Genomic DNA, 20,635 nt, shown 5'->3' with positions numbered 1-20,635 from the left:
CTTAGTACACAATACAGCTGAGATGTAGGGAGTGGGAATGGCCGGTGTTCAATTATTCCCAAAGAAACATCGCCATTTTGCACATGTTTTTTTTTTGGGGGGGGGGGGTATTATCCAATTTGGAAGTTTGATAAAAAATGAGCCCCGAAAACCAGTGACACCTGTTAACTTTTTTTTTTTAAAGCGGCAATCATTTACACTGAAACACCAGGTTGATTTTGCACTGCAGATGATTGTTGCTTTAAACAAATGGGAAAACTCTCCCAAAAACTCTCACTTTCTGATTCTCACACCCTATTACATTTGGTTCTTTATGGCTATTACCATGACCTTTCATGTTAAATGTGGTTGGCAAGATAAACCCAGAGACCTCTGTAATGAAGCACTACAGTCAGAATATATTACCTGTGCACCTGAAGTTTTTGCGACTTGTAATATTTTGTGCATTGCTAGATAACTCAGTTGAGAAGCAGCTGGACCAATAAGATACGCTTCATCTGCCTGCAAAAAAATTTAAGACATCTGTTATTGCACATGACAAAAGGTGTACAAAAATATAGCATTGCTTACTGCAGAGACCTATGCATGTCTGACAACATATTATTGCTAATGGCGAGCTATAATTCTAAGGACATCTGTCTACTAGTAAATTACCCCTTCCCACTTAAAGTAATGAAAGGCTCTCACCAATATACCATAAACCGAAAGTCAACCTACAATGAAGCATAGTAACTTTAAAGTAGACAATCCTTTAGCCCTGCTTCACTAGGAGAGATATGGCCAGTGAACAGAAGGTGATAGAAGGGGTGTTCAATCTTGGATTCCGACTGTCGGAATGTTCATACAGTCGGAATTCTGTTCCATTTAGAGACTCGAAGGGCGAAATTCAATGCTCCGCCGTTGAGTGGCGTCAGCTGCCCCCCCCCCGGCAGGCAGCTGCCCACTTGCGTTCGCATGGCAACCCCAAGGGTTTTCCTGGGTGCACCCATGCTCCACCCCCCTGCCTGCCTACATTCAGCACCCCCCTGTGCCAACGCCTTGGCGACTGTGCAGGTCACCTAAAGCGTCCACACAGTGGCCCTGCATATGCGAAAATATGCATGCGCAGAGCCTGAATGCAATGGTTGTAGTGTGGATGATTCACTACATACTCTGTACCCAATACATAACATGCCTAAAAAATATTACACAGTATATGTATGAAGTACTGTACCAGTGAGACGTGCATAGAATTCCTGTCTGCTTCACTATATACAGCCACTGACTGCACGCCCATCTTCTTAGCTGTGCGCATCACCCTGCAAGCAATCTCTCCCCTGTTAGCAATTAGAACCTTCTCAATTTTACTTCTTCCTAGGTAACAGGGACAGAAAACAGCAGTGAAAGCATTGCATAAACTGTAGCGTAAATTGCTAAAGTATAAAGTACTGTATAATGGCATAAATGGCTAAAGGCAAAGGAATTTCAATGTCTATTTTTATGTCAAATGTTAGACAGAGAGAATGTGTACTCAATGAACAAAGTTGACCATGGGCAACAATATGAACAGAAAGGGGAAAGGTGGTCCTTATGTGATGCCTCTATAGGTGGAACTTGGGTCGTCTTGAAATATGTGCAGGCTACACAGTGTAAAAAGGACAGGGAAAAATTTGTGTATAGTCCTTATATGTACCAGAGAAATTCCTCTGCCTTCTTCCCCGAAGCAGGGAGGCATCAGCATCTGTGAGTTTTTAGCTATGAGTACAACAGCTGATAAGACCTCTGGCACATTAGTCTGAATTAAATATAGTCATTTTAACGCTATTATTTTACAAATCAGAACTGTCTGGATAAAGAAGCTATATTAGGGGCCGAATTCATCAAGGCTCACTAAGCAGCGGACGCTCTCTGTTTAGCAAGCCTTGAAATGCCACCCGCAACACGGCCAAATTCCACCCCCCATCCCATCATTGGCAGGCATCAGCATGCCCGTGTTCCTAAGGGGACTCCCAGAGTTTTCATGTGGATGCCCATAAAATGCTTGGCGTGTGAAACTCCCCGAAGCGGTTCGCTCTCGGGGTCTGCACATGCGCAAACTGCCCACCACCAGAAAGGGGCGTAATTCAGCCCCATCTAATCACAGTAGAATCAGGCTCTAAGTTTGTACTTTAAGGCACTTTTTCACTCTTGTAAAGGGCATCTTATGTTGTTGGTTCCATTCTTCTCATACAGTGATTGACAGGATGTAATACTGAGTTTCATGCTTACAGTATGTGGAGAATGTACCCCTGCAGATCCCATTGAAGAGAGTGATCAGGTGGAATCCCTATATCTCAATTGTTTTACCCATGAAGCAGTAAACAGCCTACAGGACATTTCAGTTCACTGTAGTGCGGTGAGATAGGCTGGGGGCAGAGGGGAGAAACGGTTAGGCTGCTGGGGGAGGTTAGAGTTAGACTGTGGGGTGGGAAGGTTATGATTAGGCTGCATGGTGGGAAGGTTAGGGTTAGGCTGCGGGGAAGGAAGGATAGGGTTAAGCCGTGGGGCGGGAAGGTTAGGGTTAGGGCTGCATGGTGGGAAGGTTAGTGTCAGGCTGTGGAGTAGGAAGGATAGGGTTAGGCCATGGGGCGGGAAGGTTAGTGTTAGACTGCGGATAGAAAGATAAGGGTTAGGCTGCAGATGGGAAGGTAAGGGTTAGGCTACAGATGGGAAGGTTAGGGTTAGACTGCAGATGGGAAGGTAAGGGTTAGACTGTGGGGAGGAAGGGATAGGGTTAAGCTGCGGGGCAGGAGGGTTAGGGATAGGGTAAGGATTAGGCTACATTCTTTATGAAGAACTGTAGAAAAAAGGACAGAGAAGAATGTCTTTTTTGTTGGCGCACAAAGATAAGTTGAAAAGAATGAGTATGAAGACAAGCACTCAAATGGTGATATGAAATAACACTTTTCCAGAAAGATAAATAAAATCAATCTCCCCCGTAAACAGGAAACAAGTAAAGACACATAGAGGACACTGACAACCATATAAATATTTTAAGAATTTAAAAATTTAATTAATTATATAAAAAAGATAAAAAAACTTTTTTCACATATCCGGAAATATTTCACTCATAGGACAGTACCTATTTTAAATACTATTGAATAAAAATATTGAAATTTTAAAATATATACAATCTTTTCAACTTATCTTTGTGCGCCATCAAAAAAAGACATTCTTCTCTGTCCTTTTTTCTATTGTAAACCCCATTGTCTTTGGCTGCACCCCCTCCGAGCTTCATACATAAAATTGTCTCGTTTGGGGCACACTAGTGCTATAGCACCTGCCTGTGCGGATACATCCCACCTTCCCTCTCCCCTAAAAATCTATTTATGAAGAACTGTCAGGAGTGTTGCTGTTTGGATACTGCTGTCAGTATTCTGTCTGCTGGCATCCTCATTGCTAGTATCCCGTATCACATATGTTCCATAGGTAGATTAGCCTTAAGCGCTACATACCTGCTTCTGTCACATATCTTACTGACATGGGGCCAAACATCCATTTCCTGAAAAGAGTGAAATACAACAAGCCACAGTTAATCATTCAGTATACAGTATATTGTTGTTTTTTTTTTTATTCAATAGTTTTTTTATTTGATTACCAAACATTCATACAAATAGTGGCACATACTTGGGTACCAGTAATAATTAAACAAATGTATGCATAAACAAACAAAAAGGTTACATATGTACAATAAAAATAAGAATATAGAACACTGGTGTGGTCTCATTCTTTTCATGTTGCATATGTTTTTTTACATAAATTTGTATCATATATGATTTTTGATAGCTGAAAACTATACTATACTATTCTCAATAATGCAATAAGATAAAATGAGTAAAAATAAAGCTGGGTAATACGATCTCGCTCATGAATTCCCTTGAACTTCAGGACAAACATTATAGCATATTTGCTACCAGGGAGGCTCACGAAAATTGGGTCCGCCTCCCGGCACCCCGGTGCAAGTGCCCCGCAATCCCAGCAGCCTCCCGCAATTCCCCGGGGGGGGGGGCGGTGGTGTCCGCAGGGAAACCCAATGCCGCGAATCGCATCATAGTGGCCACACCTCCTGCTGTGAAATGCCATGATGATGCTACCGCAATGGTCATGCCCCCAAACAAGTATCAATAGGTTAGCCCTGCCCCTTTCTTGGAGCGGCCGCTGCCCCCTGCTTTTTCTAGCTGGCTGTGTCCTCTCCCGGAGAGGACAGCCTAAAAGTAGGCAACCCTGACAATATAGTGCACGCACTGAGCGATTTCTAAAAAAGATATTAATTAAGCCATTAATGGCAACATCTAATATATCTGCCATTGACAATATCCCACCCCATATTCTTAAAATTTAAGGCCACTCATAAAAGGTAATTTACCAGTGTGGAAATATGCAAATTATTTCTCATTAAGGAAATCACAATCTGTGAGCCGAGCACATATAGGGGGTAATTTAGGTTCATTCGCAAAGCACTACAGTTGGGGCAGATGTAACATCTGCAGAGAGAATTAGATTTGGGTGGTGTATGTACTTTAAACTGATATTTATATTGCAGTGTAAAAATAAAGCAGCCAGTATTTACTCTGCACAGGAACAAAATATCTCACCCAAATTCAATTAGCTGAAACGTACATAGCCGCACACTTTACAGGTTACTTTCAATTACCATCTCTGGCGAGTAGCACAATTTGCCGAGGAACAGTATGTACAGTGTGTGACCTGGGGGTTGGAGGTGCATGAAAACGTGGGGGAATCAACTGTAATCCAAAACAATGCCCCAAATAAGATAGGATAAGTATATAGAAGGCTATTAGTGGCCATAAGCAAAGTATTTAGTTTCTTAACCCTTTCAAGTCCAATGTCTAGACAGGCTCAACAGCCCTAGCGCTAGTAGCAGATCCAATGGTGAGCCACTTTAAAATAAGACCTCATTCAACCTTCAATGTAGACCATTTGTTAATAAATAAAAAAAATTATAATTGATTTAAAAATTCAAACCAGACTGAATTGCAAAAAACAATTTGGACTGCAAAAGTTTAAAAAGGTGAGAAATGGCCTTTTTTAACCTGTTTTTATTAAATGTGAAAAAATTATAGAAAGGGTGAAATTTAAGTGGGAGATTTGGGTAGAAAATCTCCAGGTTTTTTTTTAAAGCAGCAATCATTTACACTTCAAAATCAAACTGGTTTTCCAGTGTAAATGATTGCCGCTTTTCTCCCTCATGGAGAGGGTCAGGTAGACAAGTATGTGAGAGGCCCTACATTGAAACCCAACATTTTTACTTTAATGAACGATTTTCCCTACTTTCCACCTGCTCAGGGGCTGCAAACAAAAATCCACTTTAGCTCCCATGAGACCTGCGTTAACATTGACTTTTATCTGAATAGGGGAAGGTACGGCAATGCATGTTCTACTTTTGATAACCTGTAACATACCTCCCAACATGACCCTCTCCAGGAGTTACACAATGCTCTGCTTCTGGACTTTCCTCTTAATGTATGATTGCCATCACCTGTGGTGAAGCACCTTTCTTATCAATTAACCTGTTCAACACAGGTGCTGGCAATCATACATTATGACGGATGTCCAGACACAGAGCATTGTGTCCCTCCTAGATAGGATCATGTTCGGAGGTATGCTATAATACAGAACCAGCGGTTAACTGACTGTGAGCATTGGGTGGTATAGTGCAGATCCTGCAGCCAATGTGCAATATGGAAGAATACATATAACCATCCCATAGAAAGTACTGGACAAAGGCTGTGGAATAAAGTAACTACAGCATACCTCTCAATATGACCCTCCCCAGGAGGGACACAATGCTCTGCTCCTGTAATTACCTATTAATGCATGATTGTCATCACCTGTGGTGAAACACCTTTCTTAGAAATTAACCTGTTCAATACAGGTGATGGTAATCATACATTACTAGGGAAGTCCAGGAACAGAGTACTGTGTCCCTCCTGGAATGGGTCATGTTGGGAGATATGCTACTAGTACAGGAGGATGAGAGTTATACACACAGGGAGAACAAATCACCAATAGGAGCTCTCTGTCCTGCCAGCTGTCTCCCAGGTGAGCCTACCCACCGATGCTGCAGCGTGGCTGACAGGCCTGGGCAGCCTCTTCTTCTCACAAACACCAAGGTGGCCGCCATGTTACTGTCTGGCTGACAGCCGAGTGACGCTCCTGCACCTCCCCTTCCGCAGTAATCGGGAGCCGCAGGGAACAAGCCGCTCTATCTCCACGCTGATGTAAGGAATTATTACATGTAATCCCTTATATTATTCATATACACAGTCATTGTGACATTGAAACAGTTTTGACTACGCTCTGTACCCGTAGAAGCGGAATACAGCCAATCAGCCCGTGAAGGCGTTTTTCGCGCTAACCAATCACATTGGAGGCGTGGTCAAGCTATCACGTGAGAGACGCTGATACATAAACAGTGCGCGCAGGTGTCGACAGCAGGCCTGTTGTGGTGGTGCGAGTCATTGGTGTGGAAGCGGCGGGCGGTGATGCTCCTGGCGGCCTAGTTGCACGTGTGCTGGTACCTTAGCCGTTGCTATCATGAGAGCGAAGGTAAGACGAGGCCGGTGACCCGGTACCGTGATACAGCAGCTTAACCTGTGTACATACATGAGGTGCCACAGCACTGGGCCTCTCCTGCTGCAACGCGGATGCATACCGGCGGCCGTAGTAGCTGCTGCGTTAGGTATGGCACGTCGGTCTAGGTGTAGAGTACAGTATGTAGAGGCCCCACAGATGGTGCGCCTGTATTGTTAAAGCTTTAGCGGCATGGCTACCAATACCGGTATGCTGCAGCGGCCCTCTACATCGTTCTCTTTAATTTACATTCCATCACGATATGGGTATTCAGTATAGTGCTCTTTTTAGTGCAATGAGGTTACTGGCTTGGGAGGCACTGCCAGGGGTATGGCTATTAGGTCGCCATGCATTGGGTTGACCACTGAAGTTCCACATGGCTAAGGTTGATACATGAAATAGGTTGTAAGGAAGCATTATGTTGACAGTTAAAAGGTGGGGGTTTTCACTCCCAGAATGTTGACATGGACCCAGTCAAGGGGGTAGATCCGATTAACACTGGTGTGTGAATATGATTTGCCGAGTGCTAATCATCATAACACTGGGACCACTTTATGGCAGGTTGCACTGGCTGAAAAGTGCTCACCCCTCCATAGGGGGGTGAGCAGATTTCACCCAATTCGGCCCTGTGAAGGGTGTAAGTTCGGGTTAATTTGGGTACCATTTTCTGTGAAAATTGCACCAGAATGGCAACTTGCACCCTTCAGGGTTAATAGGATTGACCCCCAAAGTGTATGTTGGCTTGCTGTACTTGCCATCTTTTGACCACTATTTTATTCTCCCACTATGCAGTAGTGGATGCAGGGCATGAAATCTGCCTTTTTGGCACAATCTATATAGTTATTAATAATAAAATTAGACTACAATGATATTGTAAGCTATAAATTATTAGACTCTTATCTGTAGTCTAATTTTTATAGTGAAAATGCTGAGGTGTGCTGCAGAGGCGCTGGTAACTCTTGTCTTAACCTGATTGCACATAACTGGTACTGTTTTTACACTGCCATAAATATCCTTGGTTATTGCAAGCAGCAGCCTTTGATATTGTGCAGTAGAAATGCACTCAATTGAAATTACTTTGGTTTAGTGACCTGGCATTTCAACCTGGGTAGAAAGCATGATTGGACACTGATTCAACTCTGCTTTTGGTGTAGTGGAAATGGGTAACTTGGGTCGATGGGACCTGTTCACAGGAATGAAATGATCTCATCTCTGGACCTGCCTCTAGTGAGGTCATTAATATGCAAGTATGTCAGGTGCATGCACTGTTGGGGGTACTTGAGGACCAGGGTTGGGAACCACTGCTCTAATCAAACAATCACTGACTATCTTGCCTCCTGTTACTTACTAACTTTGTTAATGTTCCAGGACCCTGCTTAGCGTGTGTGTATCAATTATGTCATGTTTAGTAACCTTACATATATCTTTTTACAGTGGCGTAAGAAGAGAATGCGGAGGTATGTGAGAACTGGCTTATTTTAAGGCTAATTTTGTTTGCATGAGAATTTCTTAGCATATCAGAACTAGGCGTACCTGGTAATCAGGGAGGCCAATCCCAGGCTATAATTTCAATAGCAGGAGCATGGAGACTCTGCTGGGGAGAAGGTGAGGTGACTGTGGTGGGCCTGAGAGGAGGCAGATTAAGGTGCCCATATACAGTGCACTTTTGCTGTGAGATGCGTGCTCCTGCATAGTTCAAAAAGTATGTGCTGCACATACTTTTTGAAATGGCATCGCACTCAAATCGCATGCAATAATTGCAGCATTTATGGGCACCCTTTACTCTGGAGTACGGGCAGATGCAATGGCAAGAAACACCATTGTGTGACCACTTGCCTCACACTGTGCAACCACGCAGCTTTGTTGCCAGACAGCACCTGCACTCAGTGCTGCATGGGAGAAGGGGATCAAATGCGCTTGCATATTTTGAACCTGGGATTGGAGCCTCCAATCCCGGGACTCAAATCCTGTAAAAAAAATACCTTAAATCCCGGGATTGGCATTACTACTGGTAATGATTGCATTTGTGATGGTTAAATAATTTTTAGAACTGAAATTAGTGGGGAGGCTGTGTTCTGATATGGTTAATGATGGGTTGAGGGGGTACATTTCCTGAAGGATTGAACAATTATACTGCAGGATCTAAACATTTTGCTTGGGAGGATGCCTGTCGGCAGCTATTCATTTAAGCTAAGCAGCTGGTATCTACACTGCTGACCACCTCTCCAGGTGGCAAGTAGAAATGTTACTTCACATCACAATCGGTTGTGTTTGTATGGCTAAACCCAGTGTCTGGGTGCAACAGAAGTGGCTCTCAATCAGGAGAGCCATATAATTTCCCTGGTGAGTGCACAATTAAATGATTTACATCCCAGCCCTTCTAGTAATAAACTGTTAATAGCTGTGTTATTGAATGCTGTGCAGAAATGAGTGGTTCCAGATCGCTCACTCATAACTCCTGCAGCTACCATTCCTATCAACCCTAAACAGAAGTTGGTGAAGCTTATATGTAGCTGTAATTAGGCTTTTAACACTACTTCCCTGAATGTGGTGCAGTATTATGCTGGCCACACATCAGACCAACTTTCCTCCAACCATCCAACTAGTTGGTTGGACTGAATCTGGTACTGTATGGGGGCAAATGCCAATAAGGAATTTGCTTACAAACTCAGGAGAATGGATAAAAACATTCAGTGAAATTGTTTAAATGAAATAGGTCCAACTACAGTACATTGTCTGAGTGACAGTTGTTGTCCATTTTCTGATTTGGGAAACGACTTAATTACAAATTAAATTTTCTCCTATCCAGTACCAGATTTTTCTTCCATCCAACTAGTTGGAGGAAAGTTGGTCTGATGTGTGGTCAGCATATCTTATTAATTGCTAACCTGAAGAAATGGTGGGGACTCCTGAAGAGATTAAGTCCCAACCTGTTATCTTTCTAATAGCACAGCCTGTAAAATGCCAGCTGATTGGTTTGTACTCTCTCCAAGATCTTGAGTGCAATGATAATTTGTCATCTAAATCATGTCCAGTAATGGTCCATGTAGCATTAGGACCTTTATCTGCATACTTCTTTCCCACATATAATTGAAATTATAAGAATGCAATGAGCCTTATTTTCTTATGTATTAAACTCTTTCCAAGTACCTATAGAGAAGCTGCACTAAGCTGGCAATTGATCAAAGGTCTCTACTTCTGTATTAGCTGTAAATCAGTACATACTATGTATGCTTTTATCGTCTGACTTTGTTCTTAGACTGAAGCGTAAGCGAAGAAAGATGAGGCAGAGGTCCAAATGAAGTCCCAGGCGAAGCTGCTGTTTGTGAACACGTTACGAGCTACATTCAACTCTTCTGACGTTAATGGAGGCCTCCTAAAACTCTGAACCCATCTACAAGCTGCTTTTCCTAGAACTATCTTGAAGATCTATGTAAACAGGATAGTTTCTGCTTTATTGTTCCCATCTAAACTTGTAACTGGCATTTTATAAATAAAGCTGTTTTGAAATGTTAACTTACAACTTGTGTGACAAAATTCTCATGGTTTTCCGCAAAAGTTCATTAGTTGCCGCCCCAGCAAAAAACAAACTGGTTTGTAACAATTTCATTTAGCCATTACAAATGATGAAACCTAGGTCTGACATAAATGTCATGCAGAGTGAGATATCTGGCATGAATGAGCGGTGAGGTCCCATGCAAGTCAAATATTTTTATGTTTTTCTTAATTTGGTGTTTCCCTGAGACTGCATCTTGTGATCTGATTAGGATAAATGAGAATACCGATTTGTTGTTTCATGATGCTTATAGATCGGCTTCTGACTGAGTTTCTGCACAGGACCTAATGGCTGGCTTGCACAAAGTATATCCCACTGCATGGCTTGAGTCTAGACCAGGGCTGGGCAATTGTGGCCCTCCAGATGTTGATGAACTACACATCCCAGGATGATTTGCATTAGTTTTGCTGTGTTCATGCTGAAACTGATGCAAGGCATGCTGGTATGTGTAGTTTATCAACATCTGGAGGGCTGCAATTGCCCAGCCCTGGTCTAGACTGTAGACATATGTACTAACCTATACAGGCATAATCTTCATTCCAAACCCCATGATCTATTGAGGTGTTGTACAGGTTTAGTATCCCTTATCCAAAATGCTCTGGATCAGAAACATTTTGGATAATGGATTGTTCCATATTTTTTCAATTATATCTTTAAGTATATTGCTTTCGTGTGTTCATACCAGTGGTTCCAAACTTTTTTTAATCGTGGCACCCCGTATTTTTTTTTTTTTTTACAGCACCCCTATGCCAAAGGTTTGTTAGAGAAAATCAGAAAAAAATATTACAGTAAATAAGTAGTGTTTAATTATTTGAGGGACAGGATTTAATTTCATAATCCTATGATTAGAAGCCACAAGCCCTGGTTTTGCCTATTCCATTGACCATAAATTTTAATTTGTCTTGAACAATCAACCCTGGGTACCACTAAGTGCACTTAGGCATCCCAGGGTGCCATGGCACACAGTTTGGGAACCACTGGCTTAGAAATTTTATTTTCATGAATTAAGGTTGTTCAAGATTTTGTACTATACTAGGCACTGAATTTGATGCCAACCAATGTTCTTGAACATATTTAGTTCCAGTTACATACGTCACCAGTAAGGTTTGTGTGACCGTTTTGACAATCGAAAATGTAAGGAAGGTTTTGGTGGTCGGAGGAGCTCTACAGGAGATGAGGTATGGGTTGGGAATTAGAGGTAGGTATTGGGAGGATAGGGGAGATGTGAGTAGGATAAATGGTTTTAGTAGGTAAGCTAGCGATGGTAAGCCTAGGTGGGTTAGGGATAGTGGCTAAGAGGGATGAGGTAGGAGTAGAATACTGCGGAGGTAAGGATACACCTTTAGGGGAGTAGAAAAGAGGTGTGTGTGTGTTTACATATACTATACCACCTAGATGGCAGAGGATATAGAAAGGCGCTTGGAGAGATGAGTATCTGTTTGCTGAGCTGCTCACACCTGGTGGTGGTTAGACCTCCTATATATGCTAAAACTAGGAGAGAAAATTGGGTGGTGGAGTGCTGGAATTTAAAAAAATATTTCTGACCAATTGGGTATTACAAATGATAAACCATTTTAATATATCATTAGCACTGTATTTCCATGCTAATGATATATAGTTTATCATTTGTAAAACCCAAATGGTCAGAAATATTATTTTTTAAATTCCAGTGCTCCACCACCCCAATTTTCTTTCTCCTACCTTTAGGGGAGTGGATGTTGGGCTGCGAGGTACTAGGTAATCGTAACATAGGGATGGTAGCTATTAAAGGTAAGGTAATGCTTGTATGGTTAGATTTGAGGTAGGGATGGGTGGTTAAAAGAGGCAAGGTAGTAATGAAGAGGCAATTTGTGTGACATCTGGAAACTGTTTCCATTATCTAAACTACTCAACTTGATTATTTAATCATGGAATGCCAATCATGTAATAAGGCATTTGGCTGCAATAAAGTGCCCCCTGTCTTGGTATTTGACAGCAGGTCACAGGAGTTAAGGGATGTTATCCTCACCCAAAATGGTGGTGATCATACAATGGTTTCCTAAGATTGTCACGTTATTGACACATGATCATGCACTGTTCTGATGGGGATGATCTTCAGTTAGAGCTGCTATAAGAAAATGCATTAAATAGATTCCTGGATATTTTTTTTTTTTTTTTTTTTCCCTCCGCTTTCGTCCATCCCGGTGCCACAGCTAACCTTGGGATGTAAGAGTCTGCTTGAGCCAAGGCTCCTATGCAGACGCAGGCTCCTCCCTTCTGCATCCCATCATGCTTCAGTTTGTTTTAGGTGCCCACAGGAGTGGGTACTATGCTGAAATAGCTAGGTTTTTCTTAACTTAGTGTTTAGTGCAAGTTTTTCACCAGTGTGCTGCTTCTGATAAAAGCGCTGCACAGCAGAGGCTGACAGAAGCGTGTCCTGTCAGCGCTCTGTGTGCAGCGGTACATTGTCTGCGCCCTCTGCACAGCACTTAACCTCTGTTCTGATAGGTTGCCCTGGGAGAGTCTGGAACCAGCACCTTGTTTAGAAGGGGATTGTGGGTGAAGGACCTCCCTCGATGGCGGGCACCATCTTGGAAGGGCTTATAGACAGACTTCACCTCCCTAGTGGGATTTCAATTACAGGTGTCCAGCGCAGAGATCCCAGAGAGAAGGGGAGGCACTAGAGGTGAGGAGAAACATTTGTGGGGAAGGTGCCAATCTGGCTTCCTACCCTGCTAGAGCAGAGACGTGGTCTCTTCCTACTCTGTGTACTGGCTCCATTTCTCTCCATACTGCGGAGCTGAAGCCTGGCTTTTTTTTTCTTCAAAGTACAGAGGGTTCAGTTTCTCCTGGAAAGCGCTATCCCCGCTGACACTGGTCACAGACAGCAAGCAGACAGATAAGTACACTGTATACATTACTCTGTGCTTTGCCTGACATTGTGCACCGTGAGTTAAATATGACTGATTGTTGTGATGCTGCTGCTGTTGGGGGGGGGGGGGGGGGGTGGAACGCGGGGTATGTTATTGGACTGCAGATTTTGCGGGGTTAAATGAACATGTGAACAGATGGATCAAGGGGATTTGTGCCCTGCTTGGGACTCTGTGCCCAGTGGTGCGCAGGTCCTGAGGTCTGAGCAACAAGAACCTGCGTGGGCTGCTGCATTGGGGAGGTCTATGAGTGCTTTGGCTGAGGCTCTTTAATAGGCAAAAGGATAACTTAATAAAGTCTCCTGGCCCTAGTTCCTCCTCTCAGACTTCTATGGGATCCATTTCTCCTTCACAAGGGGACCCTATGTTATTGCAGGTCATACAGGACACTGCACAGGGGATTCATAGGATGAATTCTCTTATGTAAAAATTAGCAAAACCTTCTGAAGTCCTTCCTCCAGGCGGCCTTCAGCTACACCTCCTTTGTTAACTTAGAATTCTGATGGTTTGTGTGGAGATGATTTAAGTTGGGAGCAAAGGGAAGAGGCTGACTCTTCTGTCCCCAGGCATTGAGGATTTAATCCTTGCTGTGAAACAGACATTAGACTTGTCTGAGGAGGACAAGGTGCAGGCGCATTGTTTAAAAGGATGCATAGAGATTGTTACATTCCCTTCGGACGAAGGTATGGTTTCCTTGTTGGGGGAAGCTTGAAAAGTTCCAAATAGAAAAGTGACTGTCAAAGAGGTCTGCAAATATGTACCCCATGCCTGAAGAGCATGTAAAGTTGTGGGAGAAAGTCCCGTTAGTGGATGCACCTGTGGCTAGATTGTCAAAAGCCACAGCCTTGCTGGTCCAGGGTGGGGCAGCTTTCACGGACCCCGTAGACAAAAAAGTGAAAGGATGCATTAAGGCAGTGTTTGAAGGAGTGGGCCCCATTATTGCTTCAGCTTGGGTAGCCAAAGCAATGATTCCAAGGCCTTTCTCTTAGCAGAAAAGCTCAGATATGCAGCAGAGTACATTTCTGAGGCTGGGGAAGAAGGCGCAGAGATGGCGTCTAAGGTATCTACCACATCTGTGTCTGCAAGGCGGGCCCTCTGGCTTAAGGCCTGGGAAGCAGATCGTGATTTAAAGAAATCCCTAGTCTTTGGCCTTTAAAGGGGAGCTGCTTTTTGGTTCTGAACTGGCGTCCATTATAAAGCAAGCCACAGGGGGAAAGAATGAATTTCTCCCTACTACGGCAAAAGCTTCATATTTAAAGTATTGAGTTTTTAAACCTGCTTTTCGCTCATTCTTTCGGGGTGGAGCATCCAGCAAAGGTCAGGCAGGAAGAGGTAGATTCCCAGCCAGTAAAAGGAAATCTTCCAAATCTAGATTTGGAGCCTTTGGTAAGAAGCAGGTGTCTAAAGGAGAGGATAAGTCCTCTGCATGACGCGGTGGAGGCTCCCCATTCTGGCCTCAGAGTGGGGAGTCGCCTCCTGCAGTTTCAGGACAAGTGGAATATTCCAACCTCAGACCCTTGGGTTCTTTGGATTGTCTCAAAGGGCTACCGGATAAATCTCAGGGGTGGTCCTCCACGGAGATTTCTCCCAACCCCTTTGCCAAGCGAAGCCAGTTCACGTACTGCCCTATTGGGGGTGGCGTTGGCTCTCAGGGAAAAGGGGGTTGTGGTCCCAGATCCTCAGGAGGAATGCCAGAGGTTTTTACTCAATTATTTTCTTGGGTTTCCAAACCAAACGGGTCGATCAGACCTATACTAAATTTAAAGTCTTTAATTCTGCATCTTTGGGTGGATCATTTCCGCATTTCCACTCAATGGTTGGCAGCATAGAGCTTAGACCAGTGGCTCCCAAACTGTGTGCCTAGGCTCCCTGGGGTGCCTCAGGACACTTGCAGGAGTGCCTTGGGTTGGTGGACCAGAATCAATTCATATTATTCATGGTCAATTTACCAGGCAGAACCAGTGCTGGTGGCTGCCAATCATAATATATGTGGACAAACCGAAGCAAATCCTGTCCCTCACCAGATAACTTTTCTGAATTTCTCGATAAGAAGCATTTGGCCTAGGGGTGCCATGAAAATATTTTGATGCTCTAGGGCGCCATGATTCAAAAAAGTTTGGGAACCCCTGGCTTAGACGATCTGCTGTTCAAAGCACAATCAGAGGAAAAACTCCAGGAACACCTAACAGTGGCGTCACAGTTCTTGCGTGACATGGGATGGGTGTTAAATCTCCCCAAGTCCCATTTGATCCCCACAGAGAGACTGCTGTTTCTTGGGGTTATTCTGGGGTAAATACCTGTCTGGTCTGGGGCCCACTGCCTAATACTGTCATATCTACCTGTCTGGTGCCTAGTACTGCCGTATCTACCGCTGCAGTGCCACTCTTACATGAGCCATGTGTTTGTGCCGCACACTTGTGTGGCTTAGCATAGTTATCCAGCTACCTCGGTGCAACCTTTTGCCCTAAAAACAATATTGTGAGGTGTTCAGAATAGAGTGGAAATGAATGTTATTGAGGTTAATGTAGCGTAGGAGCAAAAAAAAAAAAAAATTGCCAAACAAAACCCATTAGAACCCAAAACCTCAAGGTAATCAGAACCCGAAAAGTGGCCGGTGCACATCCCTAGTACACACCCACGCTTCTAGGTGCCACGTTCACAAAATCTTTTAACAATCTCTCCCTATATGGAACTAGACACGCCCTTCGGGTGGAGCATGACACGCCCCCTGTGTGCTGTGAAAAATTCTACTACCAAATATATTCTCCCTGAAATTAGTTTTCAAAGTAGGCAAGTATGATATATAAATATAATTAATCCCCCTCCCCACTTCAGTTACCCATTGACCGAGTTTATGCTGCCTTTACTCTGTGTTTCACAAGTGTAATATTCTCCTGGGCAGTTTGCGGGCAGTAATGAAAAGTGCAAGGAGGCCCCTCTGTCTAAAGTGACCCGGGCCCGCCGAAGGCTTAATCCGGCCCTGAATAGGGATCATACCCAGTGTACCCAAATACTGGGGAAAATCTTATTCTGTAGATAATGGCAGTTTACCCACCAGATAAAATCAAAATGTGGATACTAATTAGAGAGTAATAATGTGGGCATTCTGGTTAGGATTTATTTCAGTGAGATAACATTACCAAAGGTAGTATTTTACTATTCATTGGGGCGGATGTATTCAGCCTTAACAAGAGATAAATGTAAGGGTGATAAAGAGAGATAAATGTCCAGCCAATCAGCTCCTTACTGACTTTTCAAACACAGCTTGTAACATGGCAGTTGGGATGTGATTGGCTGGACGTTTATCTCTCTTTATCACCCTTGCATTTATCTATTGTTAAGGCTTAATACATCTGCCCCATTATGTGAGGAACTGGCAAAATTAAAACTATAAACTTTTAAAGGGAAAGGGGAAGGGATGGTGACCGGTGCACAAGTTAGTATCATACAGAGAAAAGTTTTAAGGAAATATAGGAATCCACAATAACGAGTAATTTTAAGGAGATAGTATACTCCCTTGTTTGCAAACAATTTTTAAAGTGGAGGTGCACCCAGGAGAGTAAAAAGGGTTACTGGAGAACAGAGAAAAAAGACTCTCTCTTTTTTGGGGCACTCTTTAACTCAGATTACTCATGGTAATCTGTATATTTTGATTATGTAGTAATATCACATAAGTAAGTAGTGAGTGAACCACACTCTTCACTTGCCACTATACTGCCAACGTGGCATATAGCTGCTCCTCATGTATGAGGACAATTGTATATATGCGCTGTTAGATGAATGCTAGGTAACAATGTATTCAGGAAAAAAGATGGGGGAACCTTAAAAGGGGCTCCCTCTTTTTCCTGTTTAGGGAAAAGTTAAATTATTAAAATATAGCTTTTATTAGGTACTTATAAAAAATTGGCTAGACAAACGTGTAGGCAAGACATAGACATACGTACATATAGACAAACATATAAATGACTGTATACGTGTATATCTCCGTATATATGGCAAAGTAGAACATGGAAACAGTTTAAGTGGGGAAAGAAATTGTATCCCCTTAATTGGCTGCTCACACTCAGTCTGTTCAAGCAGCTACTCTGTCCCAAAGGTCTGGTATGCTTCGGGACCTGTTTCAAGTGGAAAGTGTATCTATTGGTTTTAACACATTCAACAAATGTTGCTAAAGTCTTGCAACAATAATTCTGACACAATTAGTCCTAGATACGGAGAGAATGTGTTAGTCATATGTATATGCTAAAAATCTTCATTTTCCGGCCCTGAATAGGGATCATACCCAGTGTACCCAAATACTGGGGAAAATCTTATTCTGTAGATAATGGCAGTTTACCCACCAGATAAAATCAAAATGTGGATACTAATTAGAGAGTAATAATGTGGGCATTCTGGTTAGGATTTATTTCAGTGAGATAACATTACCAAAGGTAGTATTTTACTATTCATTGGGGCGGATGTATTCAGCCTTAACAAGAGATAAATGTAAGGGTGATAAAGAGAGATAAATGTCCAGCCAATCAGCTCCTTACTGACTTTTTTCAAACACAGCTTGTAACATGGCAGTTGGGATGTGATTGGCTGGACGTTTATCTCTCTTTATCACCCTTGCATTTATCTATTGTTAAGGCTTAATACATCTGCCCCATTATGTGAGGAACTGGCAAAATTAAAACTATATCATTTGACCTGCAGATGGTAGCAAAGATCTCTCAACCATTACCAAATATACTGTATATGTAAGTTACTGACATAATTAAGTTAATAACATCTGACCAGCAGAGGGCAGCAAATATCTGGCAAATAAATAAACATCCAAATACAAATATATATCTACCTACCTGCTGACTATACCTAATGATATAATACTGGGGTAGCCAACCCTAGTCCTCGAGAGCTACCAACAGTGCATGTTTTGCAGGTCTCCTCACAGAATCACAAGTGAGCTAATTAGCTCCATCTGTGTATCTTTTAAAATGTGTCAGTGATTAATGAGTGCAGCTGTGCAGCAGCTAGGTTGTCTGGAAAATGTGAACTGTTGGTAGCTCTCGAGGGCTAGGGTTGGCTACCACTGATATAATACATCTGGTATTTTACCTGATCCACTTGGAATAACAAATTAATATCTGACAATTCCGAATGCCCATCCCCCAATAGGAACTGTATTACAGGGTGGTGAGGGGATGATATAGTGCCGGTAATAATACCTATATATCATTTAGTACTTTATAAGATGATATCCTGACATAAATTAAATTGACACTGAATGAATTTAATCATTAGAGCAAATATCCATCCAGAATCCCATGAACCTACACCATTAAAATGATAATACTGAAACTGCCTATCTACAGTAATTTGTGCTAAATAAACAGTACATCTTTAAGTTTACTTTAAGTGGGTGAATCCAGAGGCAATGTCCTCTGTGAAGTATCAGTCATTTGACGAGGCTTTGGGTTTAGTCAGGGCAGCAGGCCAACATGCACTGATGGGCAAAGTTGATGTGGAGTCAGCCTTTTGTCTTTTGCCACTGCACCCTGATTCGTTTTGTTTCATGGGCTTTTGGCTGGATGATGGGTTTTACATCGACAAATGCTTGCCCAGGGGTTGCTCGGTCTCCTGCGCCTTTTTCAAGGTTTTCGGTTCGTCTCTATATTTGTGCGTTTGCGCCGGGACAGGGCAACCAGGAGTGTCCCATAATTTGGATGACTTCCTTTGCGTGGGTCCTTCTAACTGACAGGTGTTCGCACTTTCTTTACTCCCTGAAAGCACTTTTCTCTGAGTTCGGAGTCCCGGTTGCTCCAGATTAGTGGAGGGCCCTTGTACTTGCTTCTCTTTTCTGGGCATTGAACTAGATACAGATGTGGGCTGCTACCATTTACCCTCAGACAAGGTTGCTAGGCTCCATGGGGAGATTCAGAGGGTGCTGGCAGGCAGCAAGGTTACCTTGTGCCAGTCCTTTCGGGGCCTTTTCAACTTTGCTTGGAATTGGAACGGGCATCAGCCGGTGTGCGCTGCCCATATCACTTCATTACGGATCTGTGGGTCAGGGATCCCTTTTTAAGTGGTTTCAATGAGGTGTTCATATGGTAGTTGAAGTCTGGACCTCCAACTGTTTCGGATGCTGAGGGATATAGAGCATACCTTGATGGTGCCTGGTCTGCTACTCCTTGTCCCATTTCTTGGTTCCAGCTGGGCTTGACCCGAAACCTTTTGTTGCTGGAGCTTTTTTCCATTGTAGTGGCGTTGGAGCTTTGGGGAGAACGCATCATGGACCAACAAGTGTTTTGGTGCGACAATCTAGGAGTTGTCCAGGCGATCAATGGACAGCAGTCGTCTTTGCTCCCGATTCTTCACCTGTTGGCTCACCTGGTGCTCCATTGTTTGCGCCTTAATGTGCACTTCGTTGCGGGAAATGTCCCAGGGGTTGACAATGGCATTGCCGGCGCCCTCTCCAGTCAACAGTGGGAAAAATTTCAGGAGTTGTCTCGTACTGCAACGCTTCAGGGTGAAGTCTGCCCCTCTCATTGTTGGGTTTTATGGCAGGGTTAACTGCCTAGGCTAGATGATCCGTGGCTCCCGCCACACTGCCAAAATATCAGGTGGCGTTTGACCATTGGGAAACCTTTGTAGCATGTAAGCAGAATGAAGGCAAGTCTTCCTTTTTTTTACTGTTGGATTGGATATGGCGTTTATACATATATCTGGGAGGTCGTGCGCTGTTGTCTGCAGATGCTTGTTGGCATCTCCTTTTTTTTGTGTTTGCACGGTAGGCACGACTTCAATAAGATTTTATTGAGTCATTTTCTACAGGGTTGCGAGCATGCTGTCCCTGTAGCCGGGGACCGCAGGCGTCCTATTTCGGTGTCAATGCTAAATAATCTAATGGACGTTCTGCCATCCATTTGTTCTTGTCACCATGAGGTATTGCTATTCCAGCACGCCTTTGCAATGGCTTTTCACAGAGCCTTTTAGATAGGTGAGCTGGTGGCATCCTCTAGGTCCGCGGTTTCGCCTTTGCTTAAATCTCAGGTGCTGCTGTCCAACCCCGTCGTCTGCAAACTAAGCCAGTCTAAGACGGATCAGCTGGGCCACGGGCATTGGGTAACCTTACTCGCTTGCCCTAACACCAATATCTGTCCGGTGCAGTTGGCCCATGCGCATAGTCTGTCAAGGCCTCAGGGTGGTGGAGTGTGGCTCATGCTCGGGGCCACAACAACAGCTTCATCATTGGGTTTCTCTGTGGCTGAGATTAATTCCCTTGGTCGCTGAAAATCCAATTCCTAACCAGGTACGTGCGATAGCTTGTTTCCTGTCAGCCGGCCTCTTTTTGGTTTGGTTAAATTTTATATAGGGTATTTTTCTTGTTTTTGTTTTTAACTTTTACACTTTTTCAGTTCACTCGTGAGAAGGTGGGAGGGTGGGCCGGCGATTCGGTGTTGAGGTGCCTTCGCTTTGGCCGCATGGAATCTTCTGTGTGGCTGGCGTGGGCATGTTGGCTCTGTGTTTCCCCATCTTCTCATTTTCCTCGGCTGAACTCGACCTGAAGCTTTTTTTT

At 43.4% G+C, this 20,635-nt stretch overlaps 1 protein-coding gene and 1 long non-coding RNA gene across 3 annotated transcripts in view; one reads left to right on the top strand and one right to left on the bottom strand.

Annotated features, from left to right (window-relative positions):
* MCCC1 (methylcrotonyl-CoA carboxylase subunit 1) overlaps window positions 1-6,355 on the bottom strand; it is a 35,248-nt gene extending 28,893 nt beyond the window's left edge. Inside the window, exons 1-4 of one of the 2 annotated variants that reach the window (XM_083177646.1) lie at window positions 6,096-6,355; window positions 3,474-3,520; window positions 1,214-1,353; window positions 406-501 (exon numbers count right to left, since the gene is read on the bottom strand). In XM_083177646.1, coding sequence (XP_083033772.1) covers window positions 406-501; window positions 1,214-1,353; window positions 3,474-3,520; window positions 6,096-6,163 — 351 coding nt within the window. In that variant the 5' untranslated portion in view covers window positions 6,164-6,355. The remainder of the gene's footprint in view (window positions 1-405; window positions 502-1,213; window positions 1,354-3,473; window positions 3,521-6,095) is intronic. The other variant, XM_083177645.1, reaches the window with a different exon arrangement.
* LOC146064315 (uncharacterized) lies at window positions 6,246-10,128 on the top strand. The gene is made up of 4 exons (XR_014471790.1): window positions 6,246-6,260; window positions 6,352-6,588; window positions 8,047-8,069; window positions 9,872-10,128. It is a non-coding gene; the product is annotated as an uncharacterized LOC146064315 (long non-coding RNA).
* The last annotated feature ends 10,507 nt before the right edge of the window (window positions 10,129-20,635 follow it).

This window comes from Crinia signifera, chromosome 3 (assembly GCF_055691185.1).
Source record: "Crinia signifera chromosome 3, ASM5569118v1, whole genome shotgun sequence".
In the NCBI taxonomy this organism is placed as follows: Eukaryota; Metazoa; Chordata; class Amphibia; order Anura; family Myobatrachidae; genus Crinia; species Crinia signifera.
The sequence above is the reverse complement of the archived record's forward strand: the minus strand, read 5'-3'. Positions and strand labels throughout refer to the sequence as shown.